At 34.5% G+C, this 13,242-nt stretch overlaps 1 protein-coding gene across 7 annotated transcripts in view; it reads left to right on the forward strand.

The window, feature by feature from the left end:
* CFAP69 (cilia and flagella associated protein 69) overlaps positions 1-13,242 on the forward strand; it is a 58,574-nt gene that overhangs the window by 14,062 nt on the left and 31,270 nt on the right. For 3 of the 7 annotated variants that reach the window (XM_061165542.1, XM_061165544.1, XM_061165543.1), the window contains exons 5-9: positions 1,920-1,996; positions 4,696-4,794; positions 7,786-7,935; positions 8,035-8,212; positions 9,877-10,000. In XM_061165542.1, the coding sequence (XP_061021525.1) occupies positions 1,920-1,996; positions 4,696-4,794; positions 7,786-7,935; positions 8,035-8,212; positions 9,877-10,000 (628 nt within the window). Of the gene's footprint in view, positions 1-1,662; positions 1,997-4,695; positions 4,795-7,785; positions 7,936-8,021; positions 8,213-9,876; positions 10,001-13,242 lie in introns of those variants that run through there. The other 4 variants (XM_061165545.1, XM_061165546.1, XM_061165548.1 and 1 more) reach the window with 3 other exon arrangements.

Genomic DNA, 13,242 nt, shown 5'->3' on the forward strand with positions numbered 1-13,242 from the left:
GTAATATTTGCAATTTTGTTACTAAGTTCATTTAAGTGTCTTGATATCTGAACAGATGATTGAAAATAATTTATTGAATGTCCTTACCATGCCTTTTTAATGGAGTCCATGGAAAATAAAGAAATAAATTATTGCTCTGATGCTCTCAAGGAACTGTAATACACTAATTGGAAATTATTTTTATATTGATGTGAGATAATATTATGTAAAATAGTTCCAGATTTTGAGGCCATGCAATCTTAGAATACTGTGTTCACAAGCATTACTTACAATATCAGTGTTCCTAGAGCACTCCACCAATAATTAGTTCTCTAGGAAAGCTGTGACTGGATGTTTCATTGCATAATATGAGAAATCTTTAGAAATGCACTCTTCACTTACTTCATAGTTCATAATTGTCCACATTATTTATTTTTTAAAAATTTCCTAATTTCTCATTTTATCGTGCATTTTTCCATACCATACCCTCACTTGATTCAGTTTTCAGGTCATTTTGGGGATATAAAAACACTGAAAATTTAAAAAGTAAAATCAAGCCCTTCTGTTTTGGCCTCTAAGTAATTCATTTTTCTCAGTGCATCAGAAGCATAATGCTTACTTTTTTTCATAACCTTTTTGGTGGGAATCTCTTCTGATGCTTTATCCTTTAGGTTATTTTCTTTGGTAATAAAAGGAAAAAAATATGACAAGAATTCATTTTAGAGTTTTTCACTTTAGAGACTCAACAATGAGCTGGGTGACAAGTAATAAATTACTTCAAATGAAAAATTGTAGAAATGAAACCTAGAAATACTAGAAAGGAACCTTGATGACATTTACAAAATTTTCCTTTTCATAGCTTGACCTTGAAATATCTTTTAATTCGAATTGGCCTATATAAATATATACCTATATGTGATAGTTCCCAGTGCTGTTTTTCAACCCCTTGGTTAATTTTTCTTGAAAAACATGATTTAAAAGTACTATATGTAAGATATATTAAATATCTTTAAATAGCATATAAAGTTCAAATTTTGAACTCCTGAAGTACTGAAATAGTTGATATTTTTTATTTAGGAAGTTACTTTTATCTCTCCTCTGACAGACTAATGACGTAGGTTCAAGTGCCCTATCTTTTCTGATTTGTGAATAAATAAATTATTTTCAAATAACTTTGGTTATATTAGTTGTGAAATATGATTCTAATGTAATTAATATTTGTTAAATTGAATTCTTTAGTGTCTCAAAAAGTATATTTGTTATTTTGTGGATGGTAACTAATCCAATTAATAAGGAAAAAGTCACTAACCCTTAAGAACAAGTAGACCATTGATATATTAACTGGAGTTTAACAATTTCAGGGAAAAAACCCCTAAACAGCCTTTAAGCTATAGGTAAAACTAGACCTGTGATTTGTATCAGCTTTTCTAGTGTATTCCTAATTTTGATAGAAGTACAGGTATAATATTATCTTACCCTCAGAGAGGAAAGAGGATTCTTAAGTTTTGTATTTATGTAGAATTGCCAGATGGCTTTCGTAACTCTTGCCTTTTATGTCCATCTCTCTTCATTTTTATAAACTGATTTTATTTTGTTTTTATTTTGGTCAGCTGGTTAGAAAAACAAAAATTTTTTTGGTAGTTAATTCTCCAGAACTAAAGAAACAGGATATTTATCCTCATTTTTTTTTAAATATATATTTACTTATTTATTTGACTGCATGAGGTCTTAGTTACAGCACATGGGATCTTGTTCCCTGACCAGGGTTTGAACCCAGGCCCCCTGCATTGGAAGCACAGAGTCTTAGCCACTGAACCACCAGGGAAGTCCCTCTCCTCATTTTAATCTTTAGAAGAGAAATTTTCCTCTTATTTTGCAAATGATTCTTCAGTGAAGGACTTCATTAAACATAATTCATATGTTGTTCATTCTTATTGAAGCTTGCCATTTTTGAAAAAGAAAGCATCAGATGAAATAACATATGCTGAAGATACTGCTAATTCAGTTGGACTTTTGGGTGAGTTAAGATGATTGGACCACTGACAAGAAGGAAATCTCTCTCTCACTGAGTTTCACTAAGAATACTCCTTCTCTTTTCTTGTTTTCTGGTTGGAGATTAATCATACTGTGCTTGGTGATATTTTTTGTGTTATCTTCCACTTGGGTGTTCCATGATACCATCAGGATTTTTTGTTCCTTAATTATAAGGACTGGCAGATATTTCTTTGTGCTTATATGTCTTGATGTTATGTATTTAGTTTGTTGAAATGTTTAACATTTTTTTTAAAAATCAGAAGTATGTGTTCCTCTCAGTAATCACAGAAATGTTTTCATCTTTGAACTCTAATAACTGCTTGAATCTAATTGATTGCTGGAATTGACTGAGGGCCCAATTATTAAATAATTTAAAATCATAAAATGCTGGAATATTGGGAACTTTAATATAATATACATAAAGATGCCTGTATTTTGTATACAAAAATATTAAAAAAATTACAGGCAGGTTTTATATTTGGGCTTATTGCTCAATTTTCTAGAGAAAGAAAATAATATCTTAGAAATGAGATCAAACACTGTGGCTCCTTGAATCAGCCCCTGAGTCATGACATCCTGTTCCCAAAACAAATCCTAAATTAAATTTATGCTTATTAATTTAGTTTTTGTTTGTATAGTAGAAGTAAAACAAATACAAATTAAAAATAAGTATTTACTGTATATTTATGTTCCTAGCATTGTATTCCATATTGAAAGATGACAGAAACTAGTAAAGTACTAGTATCATTTAAAATTTTTAACATAGACACTAACACTTTTATGTCTAAATAAAGTTTCATAGTCTTCATCTGTAGATACTTTGGGAGAAATTATTGTGGCCTACAGTGGGTGAGGAAGGAAATTAGAATAAACATGCGGAGTTAGATAAGATGACCTTAAGGAACAGGCAGGTTGGAAACTAATGGGAAACTTTAATTCTGTGAATCTCTATCATCAATAGAAATTTACAGTGAGAAGCCAACCTGGAAATAGGATATGATAGTATTAATGGATAAAATGTGTAGATTGGGTTGATAACATTTAAAAAAATCTCTGTTGCCCTTATTACTTTTAAATATGCATTTGTATAGTAAATACATAGCCCTTTCTTATTGTGTCAGTTTGCTGTTTGTTGAATGCCTGCTCACAGAGCATGTTATTGCCTCATTTGAGGGCAATATGAACTCTTAGCTAAAATATAAACTCCTTTCACTGATTACTTATGATAAGAACTGCCATTCTGTCCTTTATTAATTGCTGGAAACATGAGTTGAAACTAAAATAATTATAGTACAAAATTTTGAAAAAAGGATATTCATTTTTACTAATAATTTCCAGTTTCTACTATGTGCTATTTATAAAAGTGAATAATATTACTTTTTCTCCTAAATAATAGATATTTTTCCACTTAACAGCAGGATTCTGGAAACATAAAGGAAAAAGTTGGTACTCTGCCCTGAGACTGTAAAACAGGAAACCGTGAAAGATGATCTGAATTTACGGGAACTAAAATGATAGTAAAACAGACAAGAAACCTTAGCATTTCCCGTAAACTTGGTTTGGCTAGTTTTGTTGGAAAAGTTTATTTGTTCCTGTTGCCTAATTTGTTTCAAAACATAGTGAGTTTTTAACCACAAAGGAGAGTCCAGAAAAATTAAGAGAATAATCTCAAGCCTGTCTTTTTTTTTTTCCCCCAGTGTTAGTTTTTGCAGATAGATTCTCCTAAAGCTAGGCTGTTTCCTTCATGCTCCCTCCTCCCGTCCACTTGCTTACCCACTCACTGACTACGCTCAGAGATAAACATTATGCAAGAACTAATGCAAAACACAGATCTTCAAGGGGCATCTAATTATCTCTTTCCCTCAGAGAATCCAAGCAGATCTTCTTCCGTCCTGAAGCTGATACTCCTGACTGCAGTTGTTCTCAGGTGCCCAGAAGGCATGGATCATTTTCAGAATCCCACTGATCATTCTCAGATTTTCTTAGGAATCATACTTAGAGGACTTCACCAGAGCAAATGCAATCCAGTTTGAAGTATAGGCTGAAGCCAATTCAAAAGTTGTTTAGATATGACTGAAAAGGAATCTTCCCTATTCTCCATCCCCGCCACAATAACTTGAACATAAAATTATTACCAGCAGGACAAAGACTGCCTAGAAACACTATCTTCCAGTCTGTCAATAAACTGAGGGGGCAGAACTCAGCTGGAACTTTTCTAAGCAAATGATACATTATTAGAGGCAATAGATTACTGACTCTCTAGCTAGGGAGGAAAACTCTCAGCCCTTTTCTCAGGCTAACTCATTTAATTCTCACAGCAATCTTTAAAGTAGTAACTATTTCTATACCAATTTATGGGATGAGAAAACTGAGACACAAGTTTATACAGGTAGTAAGTGGTCAAGCAGGATTTAATCTTAGGCAATCTTGTTCTAACTGCTAATTACCATTCTTTTCTTCTTGGAAAGGAAAGGCTGAGTTGATTGTTGGCCAAGTGGTACAAGGATAGATAGAGTGTTTTGTGTGTATGTTTGTATGTGTGTATGTATTTAAAATTACATGATCCAGTTTGAATCTCTGATGATGATATTTTAATAATCATGTTACTAATACTTTATCCTTAAAACTGTAAATAAACATATGTCATTGTTATTAAATAGCATTCATTCATCTTTCTGACAGGTGACTTAATGAAAATACCAAATTCTGAATTGAGGATTCAAATTTGTAAGTGTATTATTGACTTTTATCATGCAGAACCACCAAAAAAGCATATTACAGGTAAAGTTTTCAATGCTTTTTCAGTAATAACTTATGTCTTTATAAAACAGAGCATTCTCATTTTTCTTTGAACTTGTAAAGACAGAGTGGGGATCATAAATGCAACACAACAAAAATAGGCTGTTTTGGCAGTCTCAAGCTCTTCAGTCATTTTAAACAAAAAAATTATATAACTTTTCTCAACTTTAGATATTTATTCTGATGCTAAATATTTATAACAGAATTTTTAAGGTTAAACCCAAACTAGTTTAATTATAATTATTACTATTAATGTCATTTAATACTGTTGATAATATTATTATTCTCTAACATTTATAATGTTAGATCCCTAAAGCTAGTAATATTCTCCACCACTTCTGGAAAAAGAATTCTGCATGTTACAGCTAAGGGATCTTAATATATAATGATAAAATGAGTCACACTGAAATGGGTAATATCAAGATAGGGGGTACTTGCAATATGGAGGATATAATGTTACTTTAGGTTATATTTCCTACATTCATAGTTTCCATAATTTATAATCAATCTAGGAAAGGAGAGAAGATATAAAATACATTTTAAAGTTCTCTGTTCCTTAAGATAGGTGAAAATAAGACTCTGGTAGGAAAAAAAAAGATAACTTATAAATAGGGAAAAATGGGAAGACAGCTGAAGTGAAGAAATGAGTAGAGAGATTAACTGTCAGATTTGAGCTATCCATGAGATAAACAGGAGGAAGTGTTTGATAGATAGTAGACCCTGAATACTAACAGAAATACAGGTTTAGAATTCACCCAAATAGAGATGAAAATTGAAACCATCTGGATGCTTGAGTTTTTCCAGGAGATAAAACAGATAGAAAGGACCAAGAGTAACAGTGTGGAGAGGGCCCATACTGAGATCCAGGGGGGAAAACGATCCAAAGAAATTGGCAGTGACAGAAGGTTCAAAGTGGAGGATGAAAAGCAAAAGATTGTCATGTCTTATATGCCAGTGGATAAAATATTTGATGAAGGAAGCAGTAGTCCTAGTGTCAAATACTGTAGAGGCTTCTGTAATTGAAGAGTCAAAGTACCAATTGATGTGATATCTGGAAAACTCTAGTACATCTTTGGTGGAACTATTGCTGTAAATAGGACAGATACAAGACCAGAGAATGAGAGGACTGTGAGATAGAGGCAGTGAATGCAGACTTACACATTCAGATCAGATGGAGAAGAAAAAGAAGGAAGATGCAGAACAACTCCACTGGTAGCAAAATCAAAGAAGATTCTTTGCTTTGTTCATGATTTTTAGGATAGGGGAAAACTTCATTTTCCCCTATAGGCAGAGGAACAAGAAGCTAGTATTTGGAAAATGAGAGGAAGAAATTCCCAAAGCATGAGAGGATGGAATTAAGAGTACAAGCATAAGGTTAACCTAGGCAATATATACACTGTCTTTTTAAGATAGAAAAAAAGGGGGGTAAACAAGATGTATAAAGTAAGACAGAGGAGTTAAGGTGCAAAGAAGTGAGGCTGATCTTAATTTAACCAGGCTCTGAATATTGGAAACCTTAGGCAGTGCTCTCAGTAGCTGTCACTCAGTTGGCTTCAGGTGATGGCGTGGCTGGATATCTGGGACCACAGCTGAAAAGTCATCAGTAGGGCAACTGTATGAGACATATCCCTGGGGACAGGAATCGGGTTCATGAGCCTTAATATTACAATATCCTTCTATATAAATGTAAACTAAATATATAAAGATACAGTAAGCATAAAGTGCAGGCATGCAACCAGGCTATTATGCAAATAAAACCATGATTTGGGAAAATATTTTATAGAATGAGAAAAGGCTTACAATAAAATGTTTAGTGGCTACAATTGAATATAAAATTCTACATACAGTGTATTGTTAAAATTATATGATACATTAAAAATATCAGTACTGTAAGAAATATACCAGAATGTTAAGGTTGTTATCTCTGAATGATGAAATTATGCAACTTTTGGTTTCCCCTTTATACTTTTTAAACACCTAAAGTGAGTCGATAGGGCATACCATAGAGAACCCATCACAGGAAAGGACAGGGCCATGTCCAGGGCTAAAGATCAAATTCATAAAGATGAAATAACAGACATCTCAGAACCATGGCAAAGAATCTAGTTGGTCTCAAAAGTCAAGAAATCAGGGAGATAGATAGTATATCACTACGAGAGAAAATAGCTGCATCTCAAGTGAACAGGTACCCTCTGCTGTATATTTAATCTCTCTCGAGTTGAGAGATTGTTGGGCAACCACCCGTGCAGCTGTATCAAAGGAGAGGTGGTAGTGTTTCTCATGGGAGTTATTATCACCAAGAATCATGCTTCCTTAAAATACCATTATATTTCACTAGCATTTATCAGAATAGCATTATATTTTCATTGCCAAATTACATCACCAAGTTGCATAATTGTGGTCCCTTGAAAGCACTAAAGTCGTGCATTGACTTGAATATGAATATATTTAGTATTTGTAATCATGCCATTTTCATTTATGGAAAGGTATATCTAGACACAAGAAATAATGTTCATTTTAGCATTTAAGATATGTCTCCAAAACTGTGGTCCTATTTCAAATTCTACACTAGGGATCAGCAAACTATGGATCCAGAGCCAAAACCAGCCCTCTGTAAATAAACTTTCATTGGAACACAGCCATGCCCACTTATTTTTATACAGTTTATACCTGCTTTTGTGCTCTGGTAGCAGTGTTGAATATTTGAGAGAGAAACCTTATAGGCTACAAAACCTAAGATACTTGTTACCTGGCCTATTATGGAATAAGTTTGTCTACCCCGTGCTATACCATTTTAAAATGCCATATCAGTTCAGTTCAGTTGCTCAGCTGTGTCCGACCCTTTGCCATATACTTTTTAAAAATTTTTGTTGTCGTTGTTGCTGTTTAGTGATAAATTACTCATTCCTTTGTTTAATGTAGATGATTTCTATGTGAAATAGTTGCACATATTTATTCACTAATTGTTGTTAGGTTACCAGCAGGCTAGTTCCTCATATAAGATTAAAATGGCTGAAGTTGGAGGACTGGCAAAAACAATGGTTCAGTCGTTGGAGTTGCTTGAAAATCAACTTGTTGAGAAACTTTGGGTACTTAAAGCTCTGCAACATCTCTCAACTTCTGGTTTGTATATTATGTACATAACTGAACACTTCATTCTCAACTGTTTTTGTTTTTATCTAATAATGTCGAGTCTAAAACAATTTTAGAATTTATTTTCAGAAGTTAATTGTACTTTAATGGTGAAAGCACAAGCAGCCAGTGGAATCTGTGCTCACCTCAATGACCCAGATCCCTCTGGACAACTTTTATTTCGTTCATCTGAAATACTTTGGAACTTACTAGAAAAATCTTCAAAAGAAGAAATCATACAACAGCTTAGTAACTTGAAATGTTTGCTGTAAGTATATAGGGTTAGATAGGAATGTTTTTAGCCTTAAAATGATAGCTGGTGCATAACTAAACTCTTCGTTTAAATTTGTGTTCAATTAGGTTTTTGATTCATATGATGGCTATGTATCAGGACTTTTTTTGTACCATGGTATAAATGTATTTGCATAATAACAAGTCTTTTCTTTCTATGTGGAAGACATTTAAAGTAGCTTGCTAACAAATGTAAATATAAATGTGTCCTTGAGTATATATAAAGTAAAATTAGATATTTAAAAGGACTATCTCATTTGTACATTTAGTAAACCTGTTTTTGAGTATTTACTCTCTTCCAGATATTGCAGTAAGCATTAGCAATAAAATGAGTGAGACTTTAAGTTACTTAATAATTTATTTATCAAATAATTACTGTCTGCTCTGTGCCAAGTTCAGTACTAGTCTGTGGAAGTAAAACTGGAAACAGTATAGAGATGGTCTCTGCTTTCATGGCACTTGTATTATGTTAAGAGAGACAGACAAGTAAATAGGCAACTAAAAGAGAGCATACTAAATATTATGAAGGAGAATTATTGCAAGGTTCTTCATGTTCTCCAGAAGAGGGTAGATCAGTGCATTTTTCTTTGCAAGTGACAGAACCCCCAACTCAATTGATATAAACCAAATAGGACATTTATGAGCTCATGTAACTACGGAGTCAAGGATAAAACTGATTTCATGTGTAGCTGTATTCAAGACTCAGCAAATATCAGGACTTGGGCCCTCTTCATCTCTCTTCACTGTTTTCCAGTGTGTTGGCTTAAGTCTCAAGATCCATATGGTTAGCTCAAAGAAGTCTAGGATCACATCATCACAACCCCAAACCAAGCAGAAGAGAAGCTATTCCAAAAGCTCAAAGAAAATTTTTCTGAGTTCCTGCTAACCTGGTGCTGGCCATATGCCCATTCCAGAGTGAATTACTGGTGACAGAAAGAAGGAATGCTCTAACTAGCTTCCTTTTAGTTAAAGACAGCATCACAAGACCAAAAGTGGGGAAAGAGTGACTGCCTAAATAAGACTAAGGATATTGTTATCATAAGAAGAGCAAGGAGGTCCTAGAAGATAAAGTGACAAATGCCCGTTGTACAGGAAACCTAACCCATACTTGGAGAGTTAATGAACACTTCATAACAAACTCTAATCTGGTATCTGAATGCTAAATGTGAGTTAGCAACACAAGAATTTTGCATGTAGACAGCACCCTAGACAGAGGAATAGAAGTGAAAGCAGAATTTAGCAAAATTGAAAAATTTAAAGAAATTCAACATAGAGCAGAAAATACAGGGTAGAATAGTGAAAGATGAAGCTAACAATGTTAGCAGGGATCACAGCATGGAAGGCCTGATAAGTCGTGGTAAAGAGGTAGGACTTTATCCTGAGAACAAAGGAAAAAGCCCTTAAGTAATTTTAGAAAGAAGAATGATGTAACTGAATCTTTTAGAAAAGTCACTTTGACCACCGTTTATAGACTCGATTGAGAGATTCTTATTTGCTCCCTCAGTGAATTACAGGTAGATTTGGAAAGAGAAAAGATTAGAAATATTTTGAAATGAATAAAAAAGGGAGATTTTGGTGGGAAGTACTTAAGGAGTATTTCTGTAGAAATATAGCTTTAAAGATATGATTTTATTTTTTTAGGGCTTTGAAGGAAGTATTTAAAAATCTGTTTATAAGAGGCGTTAGTCATTATGATCGTCAGCTTAGAAACGACATATTAGTGATCACAACAATTATATCTCAAAATCCTGGGGCACCAATGATTGTAAGTATAAATCAAATTGCATTTTAATTTTAATTGTGGAAGCGGTGGGTGTAGGGGGGAGGAAGGAGTCCTAAACTGTGTTGTAACATTTATGTGAAAATGAAAGTAACTCAGTTGTGTCTGACTCTTTGTGACCCCATGAACTGTCCATGAAATTCTCTAGGCCAGAATACTGGAGTGGGTAGCCTTTCCCTTTTTCAGGGGATCTTCCCAACATTTATGTGCTTTGTTGTAATACCAGGTTATAATATCATTATGGTCACCAGTATACTTGCACTCTGCCAATTCTTCTTTTTATCCCTTTGGACAGTTGAGATCTTCCTCGTGTACTATAATTTACTCACGTATTTACTATTCATGATGTTTTTCATCTCTTCCTGATGATATGAGTTTCTAACTGTTATCATTTCTTTCACCCAAAGAATTTCCTTCACCATTCCTTGTGATGCAGATCTGCTGACTGCTAGCAACAAATTTTCTTAGCTTCTTGTATCTTAGACTAGCTTTAATTAACTTTAATTCTTGACATCTGTGTTCACAAAATATGGAATTCTAGATTGCAATTTTTATTCTGTTTTAGCACTTTAAAGATATCATTCCACTGTCTTCTGGCCCCCATTGTTTTGTATAAGAAGCAGTCATTATTTCAAATTGCTGTTCTATGTAAAGTATTTTTGGTTCTCAGCAGTTTTACTATAATGTGCCAAGATGTGATTTTTCTCCGTATTTACCCTGTTTGAGATTCATACATCTTCCTGAATATGTTACTGTTGTTCAGTAGCTTGGTTGTGTCTGACTTTGTGACTCCATGGACTGCAGCACACCAGGCTTCCCTGTCCTTCACCATCTCCTGGAATTTGCCCAAACTCATATCCATTGAGTTGGTGATGCCATCCAACCATCTTATCCTCTGTTACCCCCTGCTCCTCTTGCCTTCAATCTTTCCCAGCGTCAGGGTCTTTTCCAATGAGATGGCTCTTGGCATCAGGTGGCCAAAGTATTGGAGCTTCAGCTTCAGCATCAGTCCTTCCAATGAATATTCAGGGTTGATTTCCTTTAAATTTACTTATTAACTTTGATTTAAATTTCCTGAATATGTAAATTTAAGGAAAAACCAGTGATTCAATGGCTCAGATGCTAAAGAATCTGCCTGCCATGTAGGAGACCCAGGTTCAATCTCTGGGTTGGGAAGATCCCCTGAATAAGAGAATGGCTACCCATTCTAGTATTCTTGCCTGGAGAATTCCATGAACAGAGGAGCCTGGAGGATTACAGTCTGTGGGTCTCAAAGAGTCGACACGACTGAGCAGCTAACACTTCCACTTTCACCTGGAGAATTTGGGACCACAATTCTTTAAATATTTGTCCAACCTGCTTCTCTCTCTCCTGTCCTTCTGAAACTGATTATAGTTACGTTTGATTTCTTTGATATTATCCCACAGGTTGCCTGTGATTGCCTCTGTCTTCTGGTTCTTCAAACCACTAAGATTACAGGTTTACCCTGAATTTTAGCATCTCTTTAAGGTGCAAACTGGGGCCTGGCCTCAGTCTAAAAGTCATTTTTTCATTCATTACCTATATAGCTTCCTAGTCAAGGCTGCAATATGTACGTGGACCTATGTTTCTGTGGAAGCCCTTGGTCAGCCAACAAATTCTCATTAACATCCTTGCAAACACTTGGGTGAATTCCATGAATGTGAATCAACAGATATAACATCTTCACATTTTAAAGAACATGTGGATATATCTCTGGGCTTTCTATTGTGTTCCATTGATCTATATCAGTACCATATATACCATATATACTGTATACCATATATACAGTACCATTGTGCCAGTACCATACTGTCTTGATGACTGTGGCTTTGTAGTAGAGTCTGAAGTCAGGCAGGTTGATTCCTCCAGTTCCATTCTTCTTTCTCAAGATTGCTTTGGCTATTCGAGGTTTTTTGTATTTCCATACAAATTGTGAAATTACTTGTTCTAGTTCTGTGAAGAATACCGTTGGTAGCTTGATAGGGATTGCATTGAATCTATAGATTGCTTTGGGTAGTATACTCTTTTTCACAATATTGATTCTTCCAATCCATGAACACAGTATATTACTTCATCTATTTGTGTCCTCTTTGATTTCTTTCATCAGTGTTTTATAGTTTTCTATGTACAGGTCTTTTGTTTCTTTAGGTAGATATAATCCCAAGTATTTTATTCTTTTTGTTGTAATGGTGAATGGTATTGTTTCCTTAATTTCACTTTCTGTTTTCTCATTGTTAGTGTATAGGAATGCAAGGGATTTCTGTGTGTTAATTTTATATCCTGCAAGTTTACTATATTCATTGATTAGCTCTAGTAATTTTCTGGTGGAGTCTTTAGGGTTTTCTATGTAGAGGATCATGTCATCTGCAAACAGTGAGAGTTTCACTTCTTTTCCTATCTGGATTCCTTTTATTTCTTTTTCTGCTCTGATTGCTGTGGCCAAAACTTCCAAAACTGGTCAACCACTTGTAAAAGAATGAAACCAGAACACTTTCTAACACCATACACAAAAATAAACTCAAAATGAATTAAAGATCTAAATGTAAGACCAGAAACTATAAAACTCCTAGAGGAGAACATAGGCAAAACACTCTCCGACATAAATCACAGCAAGATCCTCTATGATCCACCTTCCAGAATATTGGAAATAAAAGCAAAAATAAACAAATGGGACCTAGTTAAACTTAAAAGCTTTTGCACAAGAAAGGAAACTATAAGCAAGGTGAAAAGACAGCCTTCAGAATGGGAGAAAATAATAGCAAATGAAGAAACAGACAAAGGATTAATCTCAAAAATATATAAGCAACTCCTGCAGCTCAATTCCAGAAAAATAAATGACCCAATCAAAAAATGGGCCAAAGATCGAAACAGACATTTCTCCAAAGAAGACATCCAGATGGCTAACAAACACATGAAAAGACGCTCAACATCACTCATTATCAGAGAAATGCAAATCAAAACCTCAGTGAGGTACCATTACACACCAGTCACAATGGCTGCTATTCAAAAGTCTACAAGCAATAAATGCTGGAGAGGGTGTGGAGAAAAGGTAATCCTCTTACACTGTTGGTGGGAATACAAACTAGTACAGCCACTATGGAGAACAGTGTGGAGATTCCTTAAAAAACTGGAAATAGAACTGCCATATGACCCAGCAATCCCACTCCTGGGCATACACACCGAGGAAACCAGATCTGAGAGAGACA

Source organism: Dama dama, chromosome 18 (genome assembly GCF_033118175.1).
Source record: "Dama dama isolate Ldn47 chromosome 18, ASM3311817v1, whole genome shotgun sequence".
In the NCBI taxonomy this organism is placed as follows: domain Eukaryota; kingdom Metazoa; phylum Chordata; class Mammalia; order Artiodactyla; family Cervidae; genus Dama; species Dama dama.